Source organism: Hesperophylax consimilis, chromosome 11 (assembly GCF_061612785.1).
Source record: "Hesperophylax consimilis isolate HC1 chromosome 11, BYU_Hcon_1.0, whole genome shotgun sequence".
Taxonomy (NCBI): Eukaryota; Metazoa; Arthropoda; class Insecta; order Trichoptera; family Limnephilidae; genus Hesperophylax; species Hesperophylax consimilis.
Window position 1 is genome coordinate 32,406,749 of NC_142846.1, and position 23,720 is coordinate 32,430,468.

General features: G+C 35.8%; 1 protein-coding gene across 7 annotated transcripts in view; it reads left to right on the forward strand.

Annotated features, from left to right (window-relative positions):
- The window catches only part of LOC149420036 (intermembrane lipid transfer protein VPS13A-like), a 91,759-nt gene that overhangs the window by 11,526 nt on the left and 56,513 nt on the right, over positions 1–23,720 (forward strand). For 5 of the 7 annotated variants that reach the window (XM_089637434.1, XM_089637438.1, XM_089637439.1 and 2 more), the window contains exons 3-11: positions 3,298–3,701; positions 4,531–4,742; positions 5,925–6,099; positions 10,630–10,903; positions 13,103–13,361; positions 16,793–16,923; positions 18,638–18,841; positions 21,375–21,583; positions 22,616–22,763. In XM_089637434.1, coding sequence (XP_089493560.1) covers positions 3,298–3,701; positions 4,531–4,742; positions 5,925–6,099; positions 10,630–10,903; positions 13,103–13,361; positions 16,793–16,923; positions 18,638–18,841; positions 21,375–21,583; positions 22,616–22,763 — 2,016 coding nt within the window. The remainder of the gene's footprint in view (positions 1–3,297; positions 3,702–4,530; positions 4,743–5,924; positions 6,100–10,629; positions 10,904–13,102; positions 13,362–16,792; positions 16,924–18,637; positions 18,842–21,374; positions 21,584–22,615; positions 22,764–23,720) is intronic. The other 2 variants (XM_089637435.1, XM_089637437.1) reach the window with 1 other exon arrangement.

Sequence of the window (23,720 nt, forward strand, 5' to 3'; positions counted from 1 at the left end):
GCATGGTATTGATAGTGTATTTGTCCAAAGCTTGTATTTACCGTCGGATTTTTTTAATGTTTTCTTTTTACGATTGTCTAACTGTTATTTTAGTGATATTTTTTGTAAGTAGTTTTGGTCAAAAATGTAGTTTAGTAGTGTTTTAACGTTTAATTGGCGTATATCTAGTACGTCACAACTGTTGAATATTTGGTCTGTATCAGTCAGTCAGTATTTTGAAAAGATATTATTACTATGTTATGTTTTTACCCGTGTGCTTGGTAATGTTTTTTTTATACTAGTTACATTTTATGCATTTTGAAAGAGCTTCTTTATTAAATGCCTAATCCAACTACCAACGTTAAGAACGTAAAATATTTTCATCGATCAATATAGTAAAAAAATACTAATTTCTGTGTGTCTTCATCTAACTCTGATACAATGAACTGAATAAACTCAATGCATTCAATTTGTTTTATATTCAAGTATCATTTTCATAAAACGTAGTATGTGAACAGAACCAGACGGCCGGCATAGTCCAGTGGTAACGCATTGGACTGCCATTCCGAAGGTCGCGGGTTCGAACCCGGCGTGCGCAAATAAATTTTATTTGATTAATTTGTGTTATTTCACAATTAATTAATTAAAATAATATATAGTAATAATATAGTATATTTGCGGCACGTTCCAGAGTGGAAGATACTACCAGTATCGCCCTGGTGTAAGACCACCATTCAGAATTGAAACGTTGCTCCAAATGGCTTTAAAAAAGGTTCACTAAGCTGAAGGGTTTAGTTCCAAAGGTTTTAGCAGATTAAACAGACGTACCTACAATCAGTGACGTGTATAAAGTTTTTAATCAGGGTAGCCAGTAGGAAAATAGAAAATCATCTGATAATTGAAAAAAATAAAGGAATAGCTAATCTGTTGTTTTTAGCCTTTATTAGTTGTATTATCTAAGCAACATCAAATAACCACTTTATTTGCGCATAATTCAAGCCAATAAATTACTGGTTACATCAAATTGAAAGTAATTTATTGGAAGCCAAAATAATATGTAATTATTTCGTTAGTACAGTTGTACTAATTAATAGAGGTACCTACCTACCAACAGATAATACTAATAGCATATACAGGGTGTATCGGCACTAACCCGACAAACTTTAACCAGCTATTCCTTAGCACATTTGGAGTAAAAAATGTTATGGGCACTTTGCTGTCCGGTAGCATTTTTTTTAATTAAAAACAAAATAAATTAAAATTTCCACACTACATCACTCTCGTTGGCATTGCTTTTCGGGTTCAACAGCTGTTATAAGCAAGTATGTCAAAAAGCGTATTCGCTCTTTCGCACACACTAAATAATAATAGTTAAAAATGAGACGAATGGTGCCGTGCCATTTCGTTGTGATTGTAAAAGTGCGCCAATATAGGTACACACGTGCATTATTCAACGGAATTCGAATAAAATATTGCCAGATGGGTTTTCAAACTTTGACAAAGGATAAAACAGTGGTGACAAGTGGTGAAAATATGAATAGTAAATTTTTTATTAAAAAAAAAATGTTACCGGACAGCAAAGTGCACATAAGATTTTTTACTCCAAATATGCTAAGGAATAGCTGGTTAAAGTTTGTCGGGTACGTGCCGATACAACCTGTATATTACTAATAGCTATATTTGTGTTTGTACCGAAAGTTACGACCTTTTTAAATACATCTATTTGAATTTAGAATTTGTTTTCGTGAACCTTGGAAGTGGAAATTAACCCACTACCCGACATCCGATAGAGCTGAAACATAGCGGATAGACTCGTTGTCAACGACAATACATTCTATCAACTCATCATATTTGGTGGCATATAATAACTATATAATACTATAATAACGCGGACATAAATATTCGCATTTTTATGAAATTGTATGACATTCCAACAGTGAATACACGAAATAAATGTTATCCAATCGGGATTTGGCGCAGTTATTAGCGCAGTTGACTGGCGAGGAAGGTTCAGTCCTTAATCAAACCATTTTTTTTAATCTTTAAAATTGGCTGCTAGCCGGCCAAGAAGTCGTCCAACTTGATAGTAAGTTTATTGAAGTAAAAAAAGCTTTGATTTATGTGTTCATTTTTTTAAAGTTCGCATACACAGATAATTTATCGACTAAGAATAAACACTTTCAGATAAGATGCAAAACACATAATTATTGAATATTATCGTATGTGCATTAGGCATTAGATTTGCATGAATATCCCACTTGAAGTTTTGCGGTATTAACGTGTACAAACATACAAACATAATGTATGTTTTATATGTTAGATATTTCTTTCATGTTTATTATCCCAAAATATTATATTTCTACGATCTTGCCGCTCAAAATTCTAGAACTCTATAGTAATGTTGTGAGGCTAAAGAGATTGAAGAAGAAAAGAAAAAGGTTGGGAAATACCAATCAATTTGGATCAGGTCATACATGGCAAAATTTCAAGTAACTTTATAACTTTACGTGGTATTTTCCAGGCCGTTTCTGAAAGTAGCAATTACTATTTGGTCGTTCCTCGCATGTTGGGTTAGGTTAGGTTATATTAATTAATAAATTAGGTTATATTAATTAATAAAAAACAAGCACAATGATAATGTGAACATGTCGATATAACTACATATTCAGAACTCCGATATCTATGCATATCTATATATAATATGCCTCTATCGGCTATACTAATTAAACATTTTAGCAGTGAATATTTTGACGAGGTTTTTGTTTTTGATTTGTTTTTTTGCTTTTGTATTTGGTTTTGTGTTTGTTTTGTTTTTTGTTTTTGTGATTTTGTTTTTTTTTGTTTCTTTTTATTTTTGTTTTTTTTTGCTTTTTTTGTTTTTTTTTTTGGTTCTTCTTAATTTATTTCACTAACTTTGTAGTAATGTACATTCTTGTGTTTACTGATGTAATATTTTGTTTTATTTCTTCCTTCTATATTTCTCTATGACTGTCAGTAACTACAATGTATGTAAATGGCACTTGTGGAGTATCAGTGTTGTTCTTTATACAAATCTACAGTTTTGAAACAAGAGGGAGATTACTGTCTATACGAGATTTCGAATAACTACCCCCCATCTCCTTTTTGCACCCCTTAATGCAATTTTGATACTTCTTGATGAAATTTTGCAAATCGACCTCAAAATAAGGGGAAAATTACTGTCTATATCTGATTTTTAAAAAACTATGCGTAAAGCCCGGGCAACGCCGGGGACTTCAGATAGTAATCTTTTTAAAAGTTACATATCACTACATTGTTCAAAATTGAATTATCTTTCAGTACGAGCTCAATCTTCCCATCGATGTAAAAATCGGGACAATCGGTCAGATAAACCTTACCATACCCTGGGCGGGGCTGTACACCCAATCGGTCATAGTCAACATTGAAGATGTTCTCCTTCTGGTGGGTCCAGCCATCTCCAACAACTTCTTCGACGGGGAGAGAGAGAAGAGGCTCATCAGAGCGGCCAAGAAGAAGATCCTCCAAGACTTGGAAGCAGAAGGAGAGGTTCTTGGTGGACCTCAGAACTTCTTCGAGAACCTCCTGACTACAATCGTGAACAATGTCCAGGTCTACATCAGGAACGTGCACATCAGATATGAGGATACTGTCAGCACAAAAGGGTCGCTGGCTTGCGGGCTATGTCTGCAGCACCTGTCCATTGAAACAACCAACAAGTGCGTGTAATGTATTCTTATTCTTTTCATTGAATTGTATAATGGCGTGAATACATTTGCTAGCCGAGCCTCGAATTATGGGAAAGGAACGAAGCAACAGCAAGTGGTTTCGGCTCCCAAATGTATACGCAGCAGATCCCTTGTACCTATACCTATCTTGTGAGAAATAATTTTATTCCACTTGCTTTATTTCTTGCAAACGAGGTATTAGGTCTATCCCAATATAAGTTTCTTGTAGGTGGTCCTAAAATGTTGTCAGAACTACAATGTTGCCATTTCAATTTACAACTTATTCTGTATTTCAAAATAAATTGACACTTCATTCCAATCCGAATGTGCAAAGGAAGCAATGTATCTACCTAACTGGTAGAAAAATTCAAATCATCCCTGCATCCCTTCTACTTGCCAAAACCAACTTCGTGACCCTTTTTTAATCTTATTCATTACACTTACATCAGCTTTGCCTATTTCCGGATATCTACATTTATCGCGGTTTTACACACATACGCCTCAGGGATCGTATGTGTGGGGATCAACTACATCCATCACACCCGCTTCAAACTCAGGCTGCTGACATAACCAAAAATGGGTATTGAATCCGGTTAAAATGGGATTTCAGCCCCTTAAACGAATGAATTGATAGGTTTCCTGGTAAACTTCCTGTACAAATGTAATATCACGATATCGGAACACGTGTTCGTAAAAATCATAGTATTTTCGCATTTTGTCATTATATAATAATATTATCAATGCAAATGCAAGTGCATGAACACGTGTTCCTATATTATTGGGAAACAGCCTGCATTTGGTTATGGTTTTTCGTTGTTTAAAACAGCCGATGGAAGCCTTCCATGACACCTCAAGGTGCCAACACGGTGTACCAGATGATGAAGGTCGAGTCGCTGTCCTTCTACTGGAACCCCAACGCGGTAGTGCTGGATGATGAGGAGACCAGAAGCATCACGCAGACGCAGTTCCTGAGCTGGAGACACTACATGATCAGCGGGCTGGAGAAGTTCTCCATGCACAGAGAGGACTTTGAATTTTGTAAGTGTTGCTTTTTTTGACACGTTGCTCGCCAAAGAAGCAGAGGATTATCACCGGTGCGTTGGAGTCATCTAATATGGCGTCAAACGCCGGTGTCTGCGGCTCCTCAAGCTGCGCAGGACCACGAGGAGTGGAGAAGCTTTGATCGCCAGGAAATTAAAGTTGGGGGACGATCCTTCACAATCAATATGATGAAACGACTCATTTAGAAATGTTGCCAGTTAAAAATATCATTATTTTCTATTTTTTTCCATCATTTCACTTCGAACTGGTCGTAGTGCCGTTATTGATTAATTTAATTTACATATTTGTTTTCCATGGCGATTTTTATTTTATTTTAATGGTATCTGAACTAGGCTAGATAACGGAATATTCCATCCATGTTGCAAGTGCATGGCAAGGGGGATCGGCTAGCGCGGATGTCATCCCGTTTTTCCTTAATTATTCCGAAAGGGTTCACAGTTAACCTTCTATTTCAGACATCTCAATAGCTGTTGAGAACTTATGCTGACATCACGATAAGAGTTCGTTTGCATAATGCCTCCATAATGTTCTTCTACATTGAGTCCTCTAAATTTATACGCTGGTATGTCTGTATACTAACCACTAGAATGAATAATGACGTTCTTAGAATGACCATTTTATTATTGGTTAATATTACACCAGTAAATATCTGGATTTTATGACAAACATTTTCATCCAAACTTTCCTTCCTTATTTTGAATACCAACGCACAATTTTGTGGATGCTGAGAAAAATCATATCATTCCATTCTTCTCTGTAGGGTTGAACCAATGGTATTTAAAGGGGGCTGGGTTAGATGGTTCACCCCCTCCCACATAGTACTCATAGATTACATCCCTGGTGTGTATCTTGTGTAGCCAACACTTGGTGGTGGTTACACAAGAATTCTGTGGAACAGGTAATGTGAACAGAAGACCCTTCTGTTTTGCCATTAGTACAAATGCTATTTCGAATCTATTTTGAGCAGTAAACCACCATCTCAAAAAACCTCATGAGTTATGCAGAAAACACTACAGCTAGCAGGTTTTAACGAAGCCGATAATATGAAAACTCTTCACACGGTGTAGAGTAACCTCACCTCTTTGATATATACTGAACTTTAATATGAAATCAATGGCATATAGTCCACAAGTAAAACACTCTTTTTTCGATTTTCAGTATTGAAGCCTATCACTTGTAAAGTAAAAGTTATCATCAACCGATCTGGAGAAGCCAGGGTGCCCAGACTGCTGGTGGATGCGGTTCTTCATGACAGCGCAGCTCAGGTGTCAAGGAAACAGTATCTGTCCGTCTGTTCTTTGGTGGATTCCTTCAAAAGGATCAATATCAACAGGTGAGAATAATAATTGATTTCACTAATAATTATTTTCGTACAGTTCGGCAATCCATCGTTTCGACAAGGCATCACCGAGTCTTTTGTGACCATTAACCGAACATTTTCCTAAATATGAAATGTTTTCAAAAAAGCTTACCACATTTTTAGTCCAAACGTAGAAAAAACTGACAGAACTCGATATTTCGAAAACACAATCATCTCGTTTATTGAAATACTTCCGCAAACGAGCTTCTGGTACATACAAGCGTATCCGGCTTCACCCGCGGTTCGAGCCCACCATAATTAGCCAACCAGGTCTATCGTACCTTTGGCTTTCTTACTTCATTACCCGGAAGATCCATGGTCTTCACCAGTGCTGAACATCTACAAGTGCGGTCTCTGCCAAAGCGGTGTAGAGTCACCGACTTTATCGCCACGACCAGTCCACCACCGTTCATCTCCGCATATGGTGTTGACCATCGGCCTGGAGGATTTGCCATCGACTACATCCACTGACGCGGTGTTGATCATAGGCCTAAAGTATTCGCCACCGATCACGTCTACTTCAGCCTCGAGCATCAAATCGGAGTCATCGCAACATCAACTTCACTAACTTAGTAAACGCTATGATACAACACCTCATTTTTCATTCGCCTCACCTTACCATCCCAAAAAAATAATAAATAATTTTTAAAGTTACGTGACGCAAATCATGAATTATTCACTTGGGCTATGTTTAGGATTTTATTCATAGCATTCAGTAGAGTTTTTTATTTCTCTTTCCCGGAATTCTCTGGCCTTTACCGGGCTTTACGAAGAGTATTTAGAAATTTTATGTAAACAGTGACCTTCCTCTTATTTAGAAGTTCAAGTGCGCAAAAATCCATCAATCTCTAAATTTATTTATTTTTTATTTTATTTATTTATTTATTTAGTACAGGTGATGATACAATGACACATGTATATATACATAAAAATACTTTGACTGCCCAACTAGGAGGAATTCCCGTTTTAGGACAGTCAAAATTGAGTTAGTATTCATGCACGTATACATATTTTGTAAGAACAAAAACAAAAAAGGAAAGGAAAAAAAATGAAAAGTAATATAATATATACATAACTAAAAGAAAAAAATATAAAATATATATATAACTAAAAAATAATGATACATAAAAAAAATATTATTATAAAAGATTAAAAGCAAAAAGTTATAAAGTTAACTGATGTTAACTTGTTGTTTGGTTTTTTTAGTTTCGTTTATTTTCTTGTTTTCTTAATGTGTTTGATATTTTGTTTGTTTTATTTTTGGAAAAGTGTGAGTTCACACTCTTTTCTCCCTAATTGGTGAAGCCAGACAGTGATCGATTTACGAAGAGCACCTATGCTTTCCTTTTTCCAAGCATCAGGTATAAAGTTGTAAAGTTTTGGGCCTAGGAATGAAAAATGTCTTTGCGCGAGTGAAGTTTTGGTGGTGGGTGGTACGATTGGATTCCTCCGTGAGTGTCGGGTGTCGTGAGAGTGGTCGATAGATGGGTAGAGATGACGTTTTTTATGAGTGTTCAAAATTATTTTCCTCATGTATAATTGTCTGACATCTAGAACTCGTAACTCTTCAAATAGTGAATCGCTGTGGTACCTAAAAGGTTTTTTCATGTCTAAAACCATTTTTGCGCATCCACCCCAGCCTAATGATGCATAGTCTAATAGTGACCCACACGTAGCGTTGTAAATGAGTCTTAAATCTTTTAAACATAGGATATTTCTAATTGGCATAAAGATATGCGTCAGCTTTCTAACCTTAGTAGTCACAAGGTCTATATTTCCGTCCCATCTAAGATGTTTGTCGATAACAATACCGAGATATTTTATACTGTTCACGCATTTATAGCAATTACAGATAGTTGATTCGTTGCATTTATGTATGAAAATATTGTATAATTCTTTGGGTTGGCCCGCTTCTGTCGCACTTAATCGTATAAATTTTGTTTTTTCTAAATTGAGAGTCAAAAGATTATAATCTAACCAATATTTAAGCTGGTTAATACCGTCTTCTGCTTTGTTGTGTACAGTATTCCAGTTTCTTCCTTCAAATATTAAGACAGTATCGTCCACAAATGTTATGATGTGATTGGAGAGATTACTGTTACACAAATCATTTATATAAATACTGAACAGAAGTGGTCCTAGGGTACTCCCTTGCGGTACACCAAATTCTATAAGGGCGGGATCGCTAACAGTATCATTAATTTTTACTTTTTGGTATCTGTTCGCTAAGTAACTATCCATCCATTTGAATAGCTGTCCCTGAATGCCGATGGCCTGTAGTTTTTTCAGAAGTATTTTATGCGAGATGCTATCAAAAGCTTTTGCCAGATCAAGGAAGAGAGCGATGGACTTAACTCCCTGGTCAATATTATTGGAAATAATATCAGTCAGCTTAGCAATAGCATCTTCTGTTCCTAAACCGGGTCGAAAGCCGAATTGGTTCTTAAATAGAATCTTATGATTTTCTAGGTAGAGGCTAAGACGATTTTTGACGATTTTCTCAATAATTTTTGAAATTGAATTTAGTAGAGATATAGAGATATAGATATAGATAATAAAATTGTAGATTTGTTTACAAATCGAATCCACATAAACAAACACTCTCCTTTATATGTTAGATGGACGCCCAACAATTCATGACCCAAAAAAGATCGAGGGATTAAAATATATTATGTGAATCTGTGACGCTTGTGTTTTATAAGAGGGAACGCAGGTCTTTGAATCTAAAAATATATTATTTTATATACGGGGGAAATAGAACACCTGCTCTCCCAGCGGTAATATATTCCCTTTCAAACATCATCTTGGGATTCCCGCATGACTTGCTTCGGAGTAGGTGGGGATTATAATATGTTTTTTTTGTGAATCTGACAACACTAATGTGACAAGTGACGAGAGAAATGGAAAATGGCGTGGAACTGTCAAACGTCAAGAGGATTTCTTTCGGAAAAAACGCGATTTTTTTAAATCAGATTAATTATGCACAGTATCTGACATAGTGGAAAACGTGCACCTTTCAAGGCAAGGTAAATATTCGGGATCGCTGGTCACGGCTAACACGAAATATTTTTTTAATAAAACTTTTTATTTCACCTTTTACAATAAAAAGAAACTGACAATTTAGGAATTTTATTATTTTAGCATTTTAATTTTTAATCACGTAAAATGAAAATTCGCTTTTGTTGTGTGGGATGACAGCCAGAATAATTTCTGTTGATGATATTTTCTTAAGCTGCGTTAACACCAAAGTCTTCCACTAAGTTTTCCACAAGTTGCAGCAATCTGTTGCTTTTTCTACAAAATACAGCAACTTTTTCTGTCTTCCACTTGTGGAGAGACAAATCTTCCACTAAATTTTGGTTTCTCGCGGAGTGTCGGTAAAGATCAAAGAAAGTTGACAAATAAAAGTGGAAGATTTGGTGCTGCACGCTTTGCGCTAGCAATTGGTAGGAAACTAGTGGAGAACTGTTCCCTCTCCACGCAAACTTACAAACTTCAATAACAAACAGTGAAATGGTTGATTTTGAGATTTTAAACAAATAAACTAGACTTGTGTACGAATCGCCAGTAGCCAAAAAACGTAATGTAACTGCTAGCTTTTCTTGGACAGGTACTGCTTTCCTGTAGTTTGTGTCACGTTTCTTGATTTTATGTGCGATCAAGCACAGAGCAACTTTTAGTTTTCAACCATAAATAAACCACTCTTTTTCAACTGTCAACTTTGGTGTAAATGCGGCTATGTTGGTATTCCTGATACCATATGAGTAACTAGAATTTTTACCATACACCATGCAAATTCTAAGTAGGTACTCTTTTGGCCGAACTCGAAAAATAAAATTAAGGTATTTAAGCATGTTTTATAAATAAACAAATATAAAAAAGGTTAGGTATATGTATATATATATATAGGTTAGGTTAGGTTGAATTATTATAGTTTAGGTTAGGTTGGGTTATTATAGGTTAGGTTAGGTTGAGTTATTATAGCGAATTATATTATATATAATTCTATATTATTATATATATATACATAAAGGTATATTACCGAAAGCAATAATGGTTCAGTTCTTGTTACTTTATTTAGCAGGTTATCGGCATTTCTTGCGAAAATTTGAAAAATATACGGATAAACAAGACACAGTTAATACACACAAATTATTCTAAAAATCAGTTTAATAACAATGAGAAACAACTACTTCATTCACCGGAAATGAAAAATAATACATTAATTATTTCATTCAATATACCGATAATTTGACATCTTTTCTTCCCCCCCATGCTTTAACATAATTGTATTGAAACAGGTTTATTAAAATAGTTTTTTTTATTTATTATTTTATACTTGTGTTAGATGCAATAACTTTTTCGCTTTCACTTTTCTGTTACCATTTCTGAATCTTGCATAAAACATAATTAGAGACCATAAAAATTGTAGAAACACTGAAGATAAAATAATATAATTTTTTAATTTAAAACAATATTTATAATTTTATGTTTGTTTTGCAGACAATTTCGTCATCTCCACCCCAAACTCCCAGTAAAGCGCAACACGAAGAAATGGTGGCAGTACGTGTACAGAGCTGTGGTGGAACAACGCGTGAAGCCGTACACCTGGCTGTCGATCAAGGCGCACCGAGACAATTATCACCGCTACCGGGACGTGTACAAGAAGTCGCTGCGGAGCCCCAACGACACCGAACTCAAGCTTGACCTGCAGAAGTGCGAAGATAACCTGGCCATCCTGAGCGTGATCATCGCTCGGGAACATGCTAAAATTGAGGTAATTAGTATTTTTTAAATCAGATTAGGTAGAGAATGCGGATCAAAATATATGGTTTAACTATCGTGAAAAAATTTTGTCTCAATTAATCTGCTATAAAATTATTACCTTCGACATGTTAAGATTCAAAACAAAACCTTTGCCGTCACGATGAAGCGTCACTGAGATACCCCATGGATTTTATCTTTACTAGCCCGTCATCTCATTGGGTCGGTAAGGATAAAAAATTGACATAAACCGAAGACCCTGCACAGAAAAGTCCCACAATGTCTGCGCTGCAAACTGTAGCGAACTTTACTTTTCTGCGCAGGGTCTTCGGTTTATGTCGATTTCTTATCCTTACCGACCCAATGACATGACGAGCTAAGCCTTTAAAATATTCATAGGATTTGTAAGAATACAAAAAATATTAATTCAATAATTTCACTATTTAACCTCTCAGAGTTTTTGTGAACTTAACTGTATATGGGGAGTGAGTTCATGCCATGTAAGTTGCGCTTTCTATTTAACCTCTCAGTGATAGAGTTTTTGTGAACTTAACTGTATATGGGGAGTGAGTTCATGCCATGTAAGTTGCGCTTTCTATTTAACCTCTCAGTGATAGAGTTTTTGTGAACTTAACTGTATATGGGGAGTGAGTTCATGCCATGTAAGTTGCGCTTTCTATTTAACCTCTCAGTGATAGAGTTTTTGTGAACTTAACTGTATATGGGGAGTGAGTTCATGCCATGTAAGTTGCGCTTTCTATTTAACCTCTCAGTGATAGAGTTTTTGTGAACTTAACTGTATATGGGGAGTGAGTTCATGCCATGTAAGTTGCGCTTTCTATTTAACCTCTCAGTGATAGAGTTTTTGTGAACTTAACTGTATATGGGGAGTGAGTTCATGCCATGTAAGTTGCGCTTTCTATTTAACCTCTCAGTGATAGAGTTTTTGTGAACTTAACTGTATATGGGGAGTGAGTTCATGCCATGTAAGTTGCGCTTTCTATTTAACCTCTCAGTGATAGAGTTTTTTGAACTTAACTGTATATGGGGAGTGAGTTCATGCCATGTAAGTTGAGCTCTCTCCTCCTTTATCCAACGTTTCAGGCCGATGTCAATTTGAGAGGCGGGTTTGGGTACCGCCGCCCCGGAAACCATTTATTGGATAACCAACACCTCTGCCATAGGTCACCCCAAGTGGTTCATTACGTTTGGTGACTTAGGAGGGGTGCCCAGGTTCATTGGATTAGGTTTGTTCAGGATGCGGCCTGCCCTGTCTGAGAGGCTGGTTTGGGGAGACCCTTTGACCTCTCTAAATGGTCTCTCAACCCATCAACTTGCACTGCAGTGGGAGGGATAAATTCATTCATCTATCACTCCTAGACACACTGATCCCTAGATTCCTACCCACTGCTCATACCTTTTTCCTTCCCAGAACTTTCTTTTCTTTTCTTCCTTTCCTTAAAAAGACCCTCCACACAGCATCCCCAATACAAGAATGGGCCATAGCTGACTTCTCTCTACTCCCAACACAACACAATCAGACATGTATGTAATATATGGCCGAGGTTGGCTACTGTTGCTGACGCTTGGGCTGATGATGATGCAAAAACATGCAATTTTATTTTTTTGGTTTTTTAGGTAACAATTTTTTCCCTACCGTGAAAATACAAGGCCTCTAAGTCTATAATAGCCAGGTAACATTTTAAACACGCATATGAGATAAAAATTGTGAGGCGCCCATGACGCCTTTCTATTTGTATAAAGAAAATTAACTTTAAATTCAGTAAATTTAAATGATTCACTACCTCATGGAAGATAAGAATCTAGAAAATGAAAAAAAAAATTCATCCCCAAAGATGACATAGTTCCTGATGGAAATTATTTTTCACAGGGCCTCCTGTGTGGGTTAGTGTAAAAAAAAAATTTAAAAGATGTGTGGATTGTCGTAAAAAGTATGTTAATTTGTGGAGCAGTGATACCCTTCGTAATGTATAATGTTGCCTTCGTTAACACTCTTAATGTGGTTTTCGGCATTTACTTTTGGAATAATCTTTTAATAGCTAATGCCCCAAAAATTTAAAAACAACCACAAACAATCATTCCTATTAATACTTACCGGGTTTTTTTGAATAATGAAGGACTCCATAATAGACGTGCTAGATGCATTTAAAAAAAAAAGCTTATTTTCATTAGTATATGTATTTTCTTTCAGTTGCAATTGGAAGAACCTGAGCGAGTAGAAGTAAAGGAAAGTGAAGTGGATTGGTGGAGGGTTTCCACTCCGAGTCCGTTCCAGGAGTCGGCTGGTTTCGAGGGTGGCTTCTCCAGGAAGAATGTGGACCTCTGTGTCAAACCGGAGAAGGTCAAGGGGCTATGGAGCCACCTCTCCAGCCCGGAGAAGCAAAGAGTCTGTGAACTGATTGGATATGTAGAAGGGGGACCTAAACCAGATAAACCCAAATTATATATTGGTAAGTCAATCGATTGCTTTTAAGCCTCTCTTCTGTTCTCTTTTTCTTCTCTGAGTTTTGGTAGTATAGCTTCAATAAGGTACTTGTGGTTTTTCCCATCTATTATCCCTGGAATTCAAGGTTTCTGCCTCCAGACAATAAAAGTTGAAGTAAAACACATTGTTTTCACTTGTTTTTATATAAATAATAAAAAGACGTGTCGTTATTACGCTTGCAAGACCGCCAATGTGAGTTTTACAAAATTTTACAGGGGAAACAAAAAACTACCTATTTTTATTTATTTAAATGCGTCAACAAAGAATGTTTGAATGACTATTATGCGATGATAGTTAAACTTAAGAACATAGCAAAGATTGGGCCTGATTCCTTAATTTTTGGTGTAAAAAAACATTTTGCTGAAATCTGCTACATAGCCGTTTTTGCAAGCGAACGATGAAATATTTATATTATTATTATTGAATGAGCAGGCAGCATGATGTGCTCATATCTGATTTCACAATAAGTATTAAAACTAATTGAGTTATTTTAATTTTTTAAATAATTCAATCCTTTATTCTCTCCAAATAAGAATCCAATTGAGCTTTTAATTATTTAATATTAGTAGAATTGATGACATGTTGTGGAAGTTTGTTCCATGCATCCACTACTCTGTTTGCAAGGATATGTTTCCTAGGATTGGATGCAAAAGGTCTTCTGTTAATTTTTTTGTCTATGAAAATTTACATTTTTGTTGGTGGTGAAGATTTCTTAGATGCCAGATCAAGCCATTTAAATATCCAGATCGAATTTTGAAAGTCTCAACCAAGTCATTTTGTTGTGTTAACTGCATATATAATTTTCACCAACCGGGAGCTAGAGACACGGGGTCATCACCATTTGAGGAATGTTATGGGGTTGAAGGAAATAGAAGAGATGGAGATGAAGGTTTGGAAGAACCACCCATCCAAAGTATCCACCCATCTCTTTATTAAGGCGCTCATAATTTTCTGGAGAAATTCGAAAGGCCACCTTAAAGCTATGAAAGTATAATTCGAAACATAGTTTCCACTTGGATTATACGTTGGTAGGTTTTTTTTGTGACTATTTAGGCTAAACACCAATGCCTAGAAGCGTACGCAACATTTTACGCTTGCTGTACTCCTGCTTGCTCCTTCAATATAAACTCACCAAACTCAGTCGACCTCGCAGAGCTGCGTGGAAGGTTCTTGACGCTCATCGTCCAGCGTGTCATACCCCTAAGCATATCGCTGCGTACACATGTTGAAAATAATGGCAGGAACTGCTGTTAAATTTGTACAGATCGTAGAAAAGTAATCGTTTCTGAATAATAGTAAGCGCGCAGATTACGCGAGGTTACCACTGAGAAGATTTAGTGAGTTGGCGAATCAAATAAACTGAATGAAATACATTATCATCTTCTGCCAAATCTCTTGCAGTTACAAACAATCTACAATTGATATTTCAATCTATGTATAGATGTATCCAATATGATCATTATCTTCGGCGACGTCAAATGTAATAGAAGGCTAAAATAATATCATCTTCACGGACGACATTATCACAAATCAGAGAAAATGTTTGCTTCTAATACGCTTCGTGGATAATCATCTGTACACCTGCCTGGAAAAGCAGTACGATATATTTTGGAGCGTCTATTAAATAACTTGATGAAAGTCCATCAATAATGACTGATAAAATATAATTGAGGAATTTTTTAATCTCTTGCTTATCTCTACACATCTGATCGCGGCATTTTTATGAATGAAATTTTTTTCATTACTGATAATTTTTCCTTATCTCAAACATGCTACTGTTCTCACGATTTTATCCTCTTATAAGCGCAACATATTTTACTGGAAGCTGTCAAAACAGGTTCTTCCAGATAGACGTGATCATAATGTATTGGACTTCAAAGTATATTTTTTGTCTTTGAATAATATACTTTACGTTAGACATGCACAGATTAATGCACAGTGGTGAATCGATTCAGTCTGATTCCCGTGGTCTTGTGAATTGATTCGTTCCTTTAATTCACCCAAAAAAAAGGAGAAATTTTTTTGAATTGATATTTTGAATTGTCTTGGTGCAAATAATGTGCGCTTGGAGATAACATTTTATCATAGTAATATTTATTTTTATTTTTTGAAAAAAAAAAAAAGAAAGACAAATATTCCCGGGTTACGAATAACCTGAAAATATTTGAAAATCTCCTACTACCACCACAGTAAGCTGAAAATGTTGCTTGTGTTGTGATGGAGGACTTAGCCAGTCGAGGAATTGAACACACTACGCCTGAGTGGGACCCCAGCGCGATGTCAACTCGGCCACCGACCAAAAGTATTAACGCACTTTTCATATATCTGGCCCAGTCTTTACTATAAAATAATGTCATTGCATTTATAGGTTTACATCATAATAGCTGTTATTTTATCTTCATGTTAGGTTAGGTTATTTAGTGTAAATCGCGCCTGAGGTGAATCTTCACAAAGCTATGCTCTATAAATAGGTAGGCGTCCATTCCGTCAACCGGCAGCGGCCAGAAGTTCTCTAACTGCAAAATAGATCAGTCACTCATAGCTCTGTAGATACCTCCCTCTTTGATAGCAATACTAATATAACGATATTAAAGTTGCTCGGGATTGTGAATGATTTGGAGTAAAGTTTTGAGGTTGTAAATTCTAAAATAAACATCGACTTTTCTTTACTTTCCATAAATATAATATGCATGTATTGTATGTATGAACCTTCCGGAAGAAATTCTCTAAATGATAGTGATAATCATATCAAGATGTGTTGCGTAGTTTAGAAGAACTAAGACAAATAGACAGACGCGGATAACGAATTTATTTTTTACTATTTAGAGATGAATAAGTATTTCATTAATACAATTTGGGACGTGGGTTTGGGTGCCGCTGCTCCAGGAACCATTTATTGGATAACCAACACCTCTGCCATAGGTGCCCTAGTGGTTTTCTACATTTGGTGATTTAACAGTGCCCGGGTTCATCGTGTCACGTGTGTTCAGGAACCTCCTTCCTATCAGGTGCGTGGCGTGCCAGATCCGGAGAGGCTGGTTCGGGAAGACCCTTCGACCTCTCCAACTGGTCTCTCGACCCATCGCCTTACGCTGCAGTGGGAGGGATATATTCATTCGTCCATCACTCCTGGACACACTAATCCCTAGATTCCTGCCCACTCTTCATACCTTTTTCCTATCCAGAACTTCATCTCCTTCCTTCCCTATAAAAGACGCAATGCATCCTCAAAGATGACATAGGCCCTGAGGGAAATTATTGTACTCAGGGCCTCCCTGTCTGGGGTTGTAAATGTAATTGGAACTACGTATATAATTGAGATTAATCATTAACATCTGAATACATTTCTTTGCCATCACACAAAGAAGAACATTACATTTATATTTGTCTTTTTAGAGCATAAAATCAACTTCACACTGGCGAATTCATCCCTCAGTCTAATGAACCGAGGAAGAGAGGTTCTAGTGATGACCCTGACCCAGTTTTTGGCTTCTATAGAAACCCGCCCTGCAGCTAAAGCATTCAAGGTAATATAATGAATTACATTTCACCTACATCTATTTTTTTATGAGCCTTCCAGCATCCATCAAATAATGTTTCCAGATTCCAGACGATATTCAGTTGTTCTCTTTAGGTCGCCAGCCCATCTGTTTCTTTTTCCCAATCAAAGAAACCATCCAATGTATTGGATTTCTAATGGCCATCTTTTAGTTGTCACTTGAATGTGTTGGTTATGAGCATAGACATATGAATATTAGTAGACCTGCCCTAAGTGATTAAAAGCGTATTATCCCCACTCCCCATACCGGTTCCATTGAGCCGGCTGGGCTCGCGTACGGCCTCAAGTGATATTTGAAAACGTGACGTCATTATTCTTGTGCGAACTATGGTCGAGGCATCATCGGTTCATTTTACGAAATAACACGGCAAAATGTTTACTTGTACTATGAAAACTGGTAAAAATAGATGCGAAAAAAGAGAATAAACCCAATTGTCGTATTACATTCCATATATAAGCATTATTTTATTTTATTTTAAGCATATTCACATCGTATAATATGAATCAGTTGTTACTATCACATCGAGAAACGTCTGGACGCGAAACACAAAGCTGGTTGGTTGCTGGGAAGTAAATTATGAACATTTATAAAAGTGTCTTAACTAAATACTCTGAAACTAACTACGACTCTGAATATGGAAGCTGCCTTACTTTGCCGAATTTGGACTTCGCAAATTAGTTCATAACGTGGCGAGTAATTTGCGCTCCCATGTAAAAATGTCTATTCATTCAAAGCAGATTTTACTTTTAAGAAGTAAATGGTGATATTATAATGCGAGATGCCTATTTACTGTCAGATTGATTTATTGACGAATCACAGTCAGCTTAACCCCCTTCGTTCTTCAACAGTTGATTTTACCCCTCGCCTTTATCTTCTCGTCTATTAATTCCTATGTCTGTGGTTATGAGTAATATCGGCTGTCTATAACCGCTGGACCTTATTTGGTCACATTTTGGCCAATTTACAAACACCTGCGAGCTCACGCTGACCAAAATGCGGACAATTTGAAGAGATATTTTAAATCATTTATTGGAATTATTTCATAAGTTCAGCGCCTTAGAATCTTCGATTAATCATAAAGCTAACTTAGTAGATTCACACTCTAACTAAAGATGTTTCGCATCTCTTCTGACTTATTTGTTATGTATTGACATTCCTTGAACTGAAATTATTGAAATATTTTTTCTTACAAATCATTGATCATGTGTTTACGTATTAAAAAATTCATGTTAGAATTTAAATTTATAGCAGTGCTTATCAACTAGGCCATAGACAACATACAGAAGTCATAATATTTAATATTGCTTCAAGTAGGTACTACAAATGGAAATTTTAAAGTAAATAATAAGCAGAAATCACGCTTTTTGATTTAACGATTTTTAATAATTTTTTCATCAATCCTAAAAATATGTGATAAATGATCAAATGTAGGTGTATTAAGTGGCCCTCTAGCACTATTAACAGTTTATATGTGTCCACATCAAAATCGGAGAAATAATTTTTTGAAAGAGGGCGGAAAATTACCAAACCAAAAACTTTAAATTTCCGAGCGCTCAAGCTGAAATTGATTTTGTAGCAGAACAGTCCAGTGGATACTGATTATATTAATTTGTTGATTTAGGTGCATGTTTTTAATGTTATTATTTAAGTGTAATCCTACCCATTAAGTTTCTTATTTGAGGTCTCCGCAAGAGCTGAGAGCATTGTCATAGAAGTAGCCAACGGGGAAAATGATCTGACGGCAATTGTGACGGCTGATAACATCTTCACCGGTCACACCAATCAGAATTTCCTGTCAATCGACTTCGAGAAGAATCCCCTGAACTGCGAAGCTGATTTCGGATTGAACTGCTCTCTTGAACCTGTTGAAATTGTCTATAATGAGGTAAGTAAGGGTAACCTTATTTTATGTTGAAATAATAACACACATAAATACACATTATATATGGAGAATTTTGATGAGATTAAATGGCAGATGGTAATGTAACGAATGAGATTAATAGTCAGACTCTTAGATAATCTGGACAAATGGAGCGAATGGACAGAGATAGGTGAATATGACACGAGCAAGCAACAAAAAGCAAAAGATGTGACAAACGCTAACTAACTAACTTACTAATGGTGGAATAATTATGTCGAAATATTGGTAAATAAAATTAGGAGACTTATCTATATTTTTAATGATCTCAGACATGTACTAGACAAGGAAAAATTAAAAACAGTTTATTTTGCTATAATTCAGTGTCTACTTTTGTATAATATAGTGTGCTGGGGTTCCTGCCTGAAGACTAATAGAACCACTCAATAGTGCCCAAAAACTGATTCTCAACGTTATGTACAAGAAAAAATTTAAATATCCCACACAGTTACTTTATAAGGAATGTAATATCATGAATTCAAAACAACTATTTATCATTATTATTTTTTTGATAAATTAATGTTTTTAAGACAAGATTTTATTTATGCATAGCACAAAGGATAACAATTATTTTTATAAGATATAGCTCAGTGGTCAGAGCTTTCGACCGGAAATCGAATGGACACGGGTTCGAGTCCCGTTGACGTCATGTAATTTTTATCAGGAGATTTTTTCAATGTGGATGAGTGTTTCAGGCGAACAATTATTGCTTATAAAAATAATTAATAACTATTTATCACACAAACGTTGTGCAGAAGTTTGAAAATATTAGTTCTGCTAAAAGAACGCAGCAAATTCGTACTACAAGAATTGACTTTGGTCTGAACTTTATGGCAATTCACCCTAAATCCTCATTTGAGCAAAGACATTATTTGTACCAGGCTCCACTTTTATTTAATAGCCTTCCAGACCACATTAACTCTTTGCACGCGGCCAATCAACTGCGGCCGTATCAACTGTTGTTACGGCAAAGAGTCCATACTCACACGCAGCTGTATCAACAGTTGATACGGAAACTTTGAATGCCGATATTCCAGCGGTCTTTTGACATAAATTTATTTCCCGCTCGCTTGAACATTCGTAGAACTATCACGATGCTGACATCTACAAGAATTTCTCGAAAATAAAGTTGTATTTCATTAAAAAACATCGATAATCAAGTGAGCCTCTTTGCGCCTTCGAGTGCTATAGTTTACAATTTTGTCAACGGATGGCGTTAGTTCAATTTTGTTATTATATTAAGTGACATAAAATTTAAGTGTCCAGTTTTAGAAAAAGTTTTCATAAAAAAAATGATAAGTGCTCATGGTGTTCCACTTGTGTCTATCAACGCAGTGGCCTAAGTACACACACGCCGATTGAATGGCGGGACCACATTCAAAAGATACGGTACGTCTTTGTATGAAATTTTATGTTTTTGTTTTTATAAACATCTAAGAGTGTTGACACACGAGGATTTGTTATCATATTGTGGAGAATAATCTGTTCTGTCTATAAAGTCCAATAAATTATGCCAGAATGCTATAATTTGACATTTAATTGCGTGCATAGGTATTTGAAAATATGTACCGCGTACGGGTATAGATAAAACGGAGCAAATTAACGCGTTCAAAAGGTTAAGTTGTCAAATTCCTTGTGTACATTTAAAAAGAATGTTAAATTATTTGTGCTAGCTGAGGATTTCCAACATATTCTTTCATCTTTGTCCTTTTAAATTGTGGCATAATATGTTGTATCTGTATATTTGGTCATCCTTTTCCTTTTATAATGTTTTTTTTTTCTCTTTCTTTCTTCTCTCCTTTTTAAAATAATAGTTTATTATATTTTTTCTTGTAATTAAATATCAATGTATATCATAGTCACCCTACATGTTAGGGTGTAATAGGTAACATGTTGGTACCCAATTCGTAGAAACGTTAATGTAACAATATTGTTCTCTTAATATATAATCTTTGTGCTATTTTTATTTTGATTATTTTTTTAAAATTATTAACAACCAGGCTTGTACTAGTGAGGTTAAAAAATTCTAATGTAAAGAAACAATAAACTAACCACTAAGCCATATCTTGGCAGAGAGAATGCCAGAGAACTCTGTCTTATCTGACTTCTTTCTTCATCCATCCACTCAACATGTACAAACTATTTCTTAATCCTGATTTTTTATTTTGTTTATTATTTTCGTATTTTTTTGTTATTATTTTTTTATGTGAGTACTGCACAAAAGTCCCAACTACTATCAACCGTCTGAAACCAATAAAACTATGACTCCCTCAATTTGGGGTATGTTGTTAGGCTGAAGGTAGTGGAGAGGGAAAGAGAAGCTGTGGATGTACCTGGTTAATTATATCTGGTCATCGAACGCGGCTAAAGCCATTTCAAGCATCGTTTTGATTCTGAATGGTGGTCTATCTTATATCTTAAGTATCTTCCATTCTGGAACGTGCTGTAAATATACTAATTTTGCTGTATATATGTAATTTAATCGATTTTTCTGTTCTAGCACGGAATATCAGAGATAATAAATTTCTTCCAAATGCGGTCTTTGGCAGTGAAGGATGTGACCAATATAGTCAGTGAGAAGCTGAACGATGCAGCCGGCTTGAGCAAGTCCTTGCTGAATTATACCATCGCTAGACATAAAATCATCAACATCAATATGGACCTGAAAGGGCCTTACATTGTTCTGCCCGAAACTGGATCATTAAATAAGTAAGTTAATATCGACTACTATTGGTAAAACCCTTCAAGCCACATTTTTAAAGAAATGTTACTTTTCAGTGGTTTCATATACAGTGTGTCTAGTGTTAGAGTGCACAAACTTCGTGAGGTGATTCTACATGATGGTAGAAGTAAAAAGAATAGATAACTTATGTAGAGAGAATGGGCTACCGGCTGTAGCTTACTACTTAATCATTATTAGATCATTTGTATAGCACCATTTTCGTGAGAAAATCACCTCAAGGGCGCAAATGTGGGGCGCAGAGGTGTTGGTTATTGTTGTGTTCCCACAAACAGTTCTCCAACTCGTCGTGGAAGGAAATTATGAAGAATAAGTTCTTTGTGATAAATCAAGGATTTATTCAATACTTCGCGTATTACAATAGTGACTCGATAGTCGACCTAACTAGGAGCTGGCTAAATGAGATCTGCAAAACACAAGTTTGTCTCGGAGCAGCCTAACTGGCCCTAGCGACTACTGGCTACTAGCTGCCATCTTGCAGACTTCCAAGCAAGCTCTTTGCACTGCCATCTATGAGTGCATCTGTGAAGCTCTTACCTAACTCACTTCCCAACAGTTATCCAATTAATGGTTCCCGCAGTGGCGGTACTCATACCCGCCTCCCAAATTGAGAAGAATTGAATAAAATCTTACATAGTAGGGGAAATCCTTCTGATTGCATAATTTCTGGCCTCTTCATCAATTTAGATACTGTTTTTCCTCATGAGCTTATTACCTTTCTAAACAGTACACAAATGATACAAGCTGTTGGCATTCATCTTGTCTATTCATTCATTTCCCTTCTTTAACCAACCTCACAATGTGGCCAAATTGTATTGTGCCCCTGACTTTGAGCCAGGGAAATTGAGCAATTGAGTGGGGTCATATAATACATAAACAAATCGTTGGTCATGAAAGTAAGGTTATGTGATAAATTATCTGATTTTTATTGAAGAAAATCCCATCATCAAACAATCTGCCAAGCTTAAATCAATTTTGATGAAATATTCTTTACTTTTCAGAGGCGGCCACGTATTAGTTGTTGACCTTGGAAGAGTTGTAGTAAAATCGGATTTGCAGCCTTCAAACAATCAGCTAGAAGACGCAACTTGCATGGAGCTGGAAGAACGACTCTACGACAGAATCTACGCAGATTGCTCCTCTTTGCAGGTATAAAACATAACCTTATTTTTTTTTATTTATTTTATTTATTTAATACATGTTACATTATTATGAAATTTACATAAAGAAGATATAATGAATCACCATACTAGGCGGCTGCCTGTTTCATGGTGACCAATTGAGTGTAATTAATTTGTATGAAATATGAAATCTAGTGTAAACATATCAAATTCGTAACTATAGATGAAGCTAAAATTTTGGAAAAATTGTAATAAAAAGTATAAGATAGAAATTAGAAAGGAGAAAGAAGTAAATTAGCATTAGATTGTAAAAATGTACATAATTATATATATATAATTATTAATATGTGTGCATGCAAGCATACATGTGTATATAGCAGCAGACATACCTATATACATATAACAGCACATGTATAAACCACAGCACATGTATACACCGCACAGCATGTATACACAGCATGTGCACAGCATGTGCACACATGTATACACAGCACATGTATACACAGCACACGTATACACCCATATGACGCATCCTCACGCATATAAACAATATATACACCTCTATCTGAGTACTTGGAATAGGCTACTAACACTATAACAATCACCAAAAAATCCCCGAGCGCTTTCCTGAAACTGTCGTATTTGGCTATTGATTTTATTTCTAACGTTAAATTATTGAATATTTTTGGAGCAAGAAAGTTAAATTGTCTTTGTGCCATTGAGGTTTTTATTGGGGGAATAGTATAATTCGATTTGTTGGAATATCTTGTATTATGGGTCGATTCAAAAATATTTTTTTTCGTATGTTTGAATTTATAGTAGGAGGATATGTTTTTGACGTATAAGGATTTTATGTTGAGTACTTTGAAGTCGTTAAATAAGTCCTTCGTGGGGTGAATATAGTGTACTTTGTAAATAGTCCGCATTATCAATTTTTGAGCTTTAATTAATGGATCTAATATCGTGTTAGAGCATCCTCCCCAGA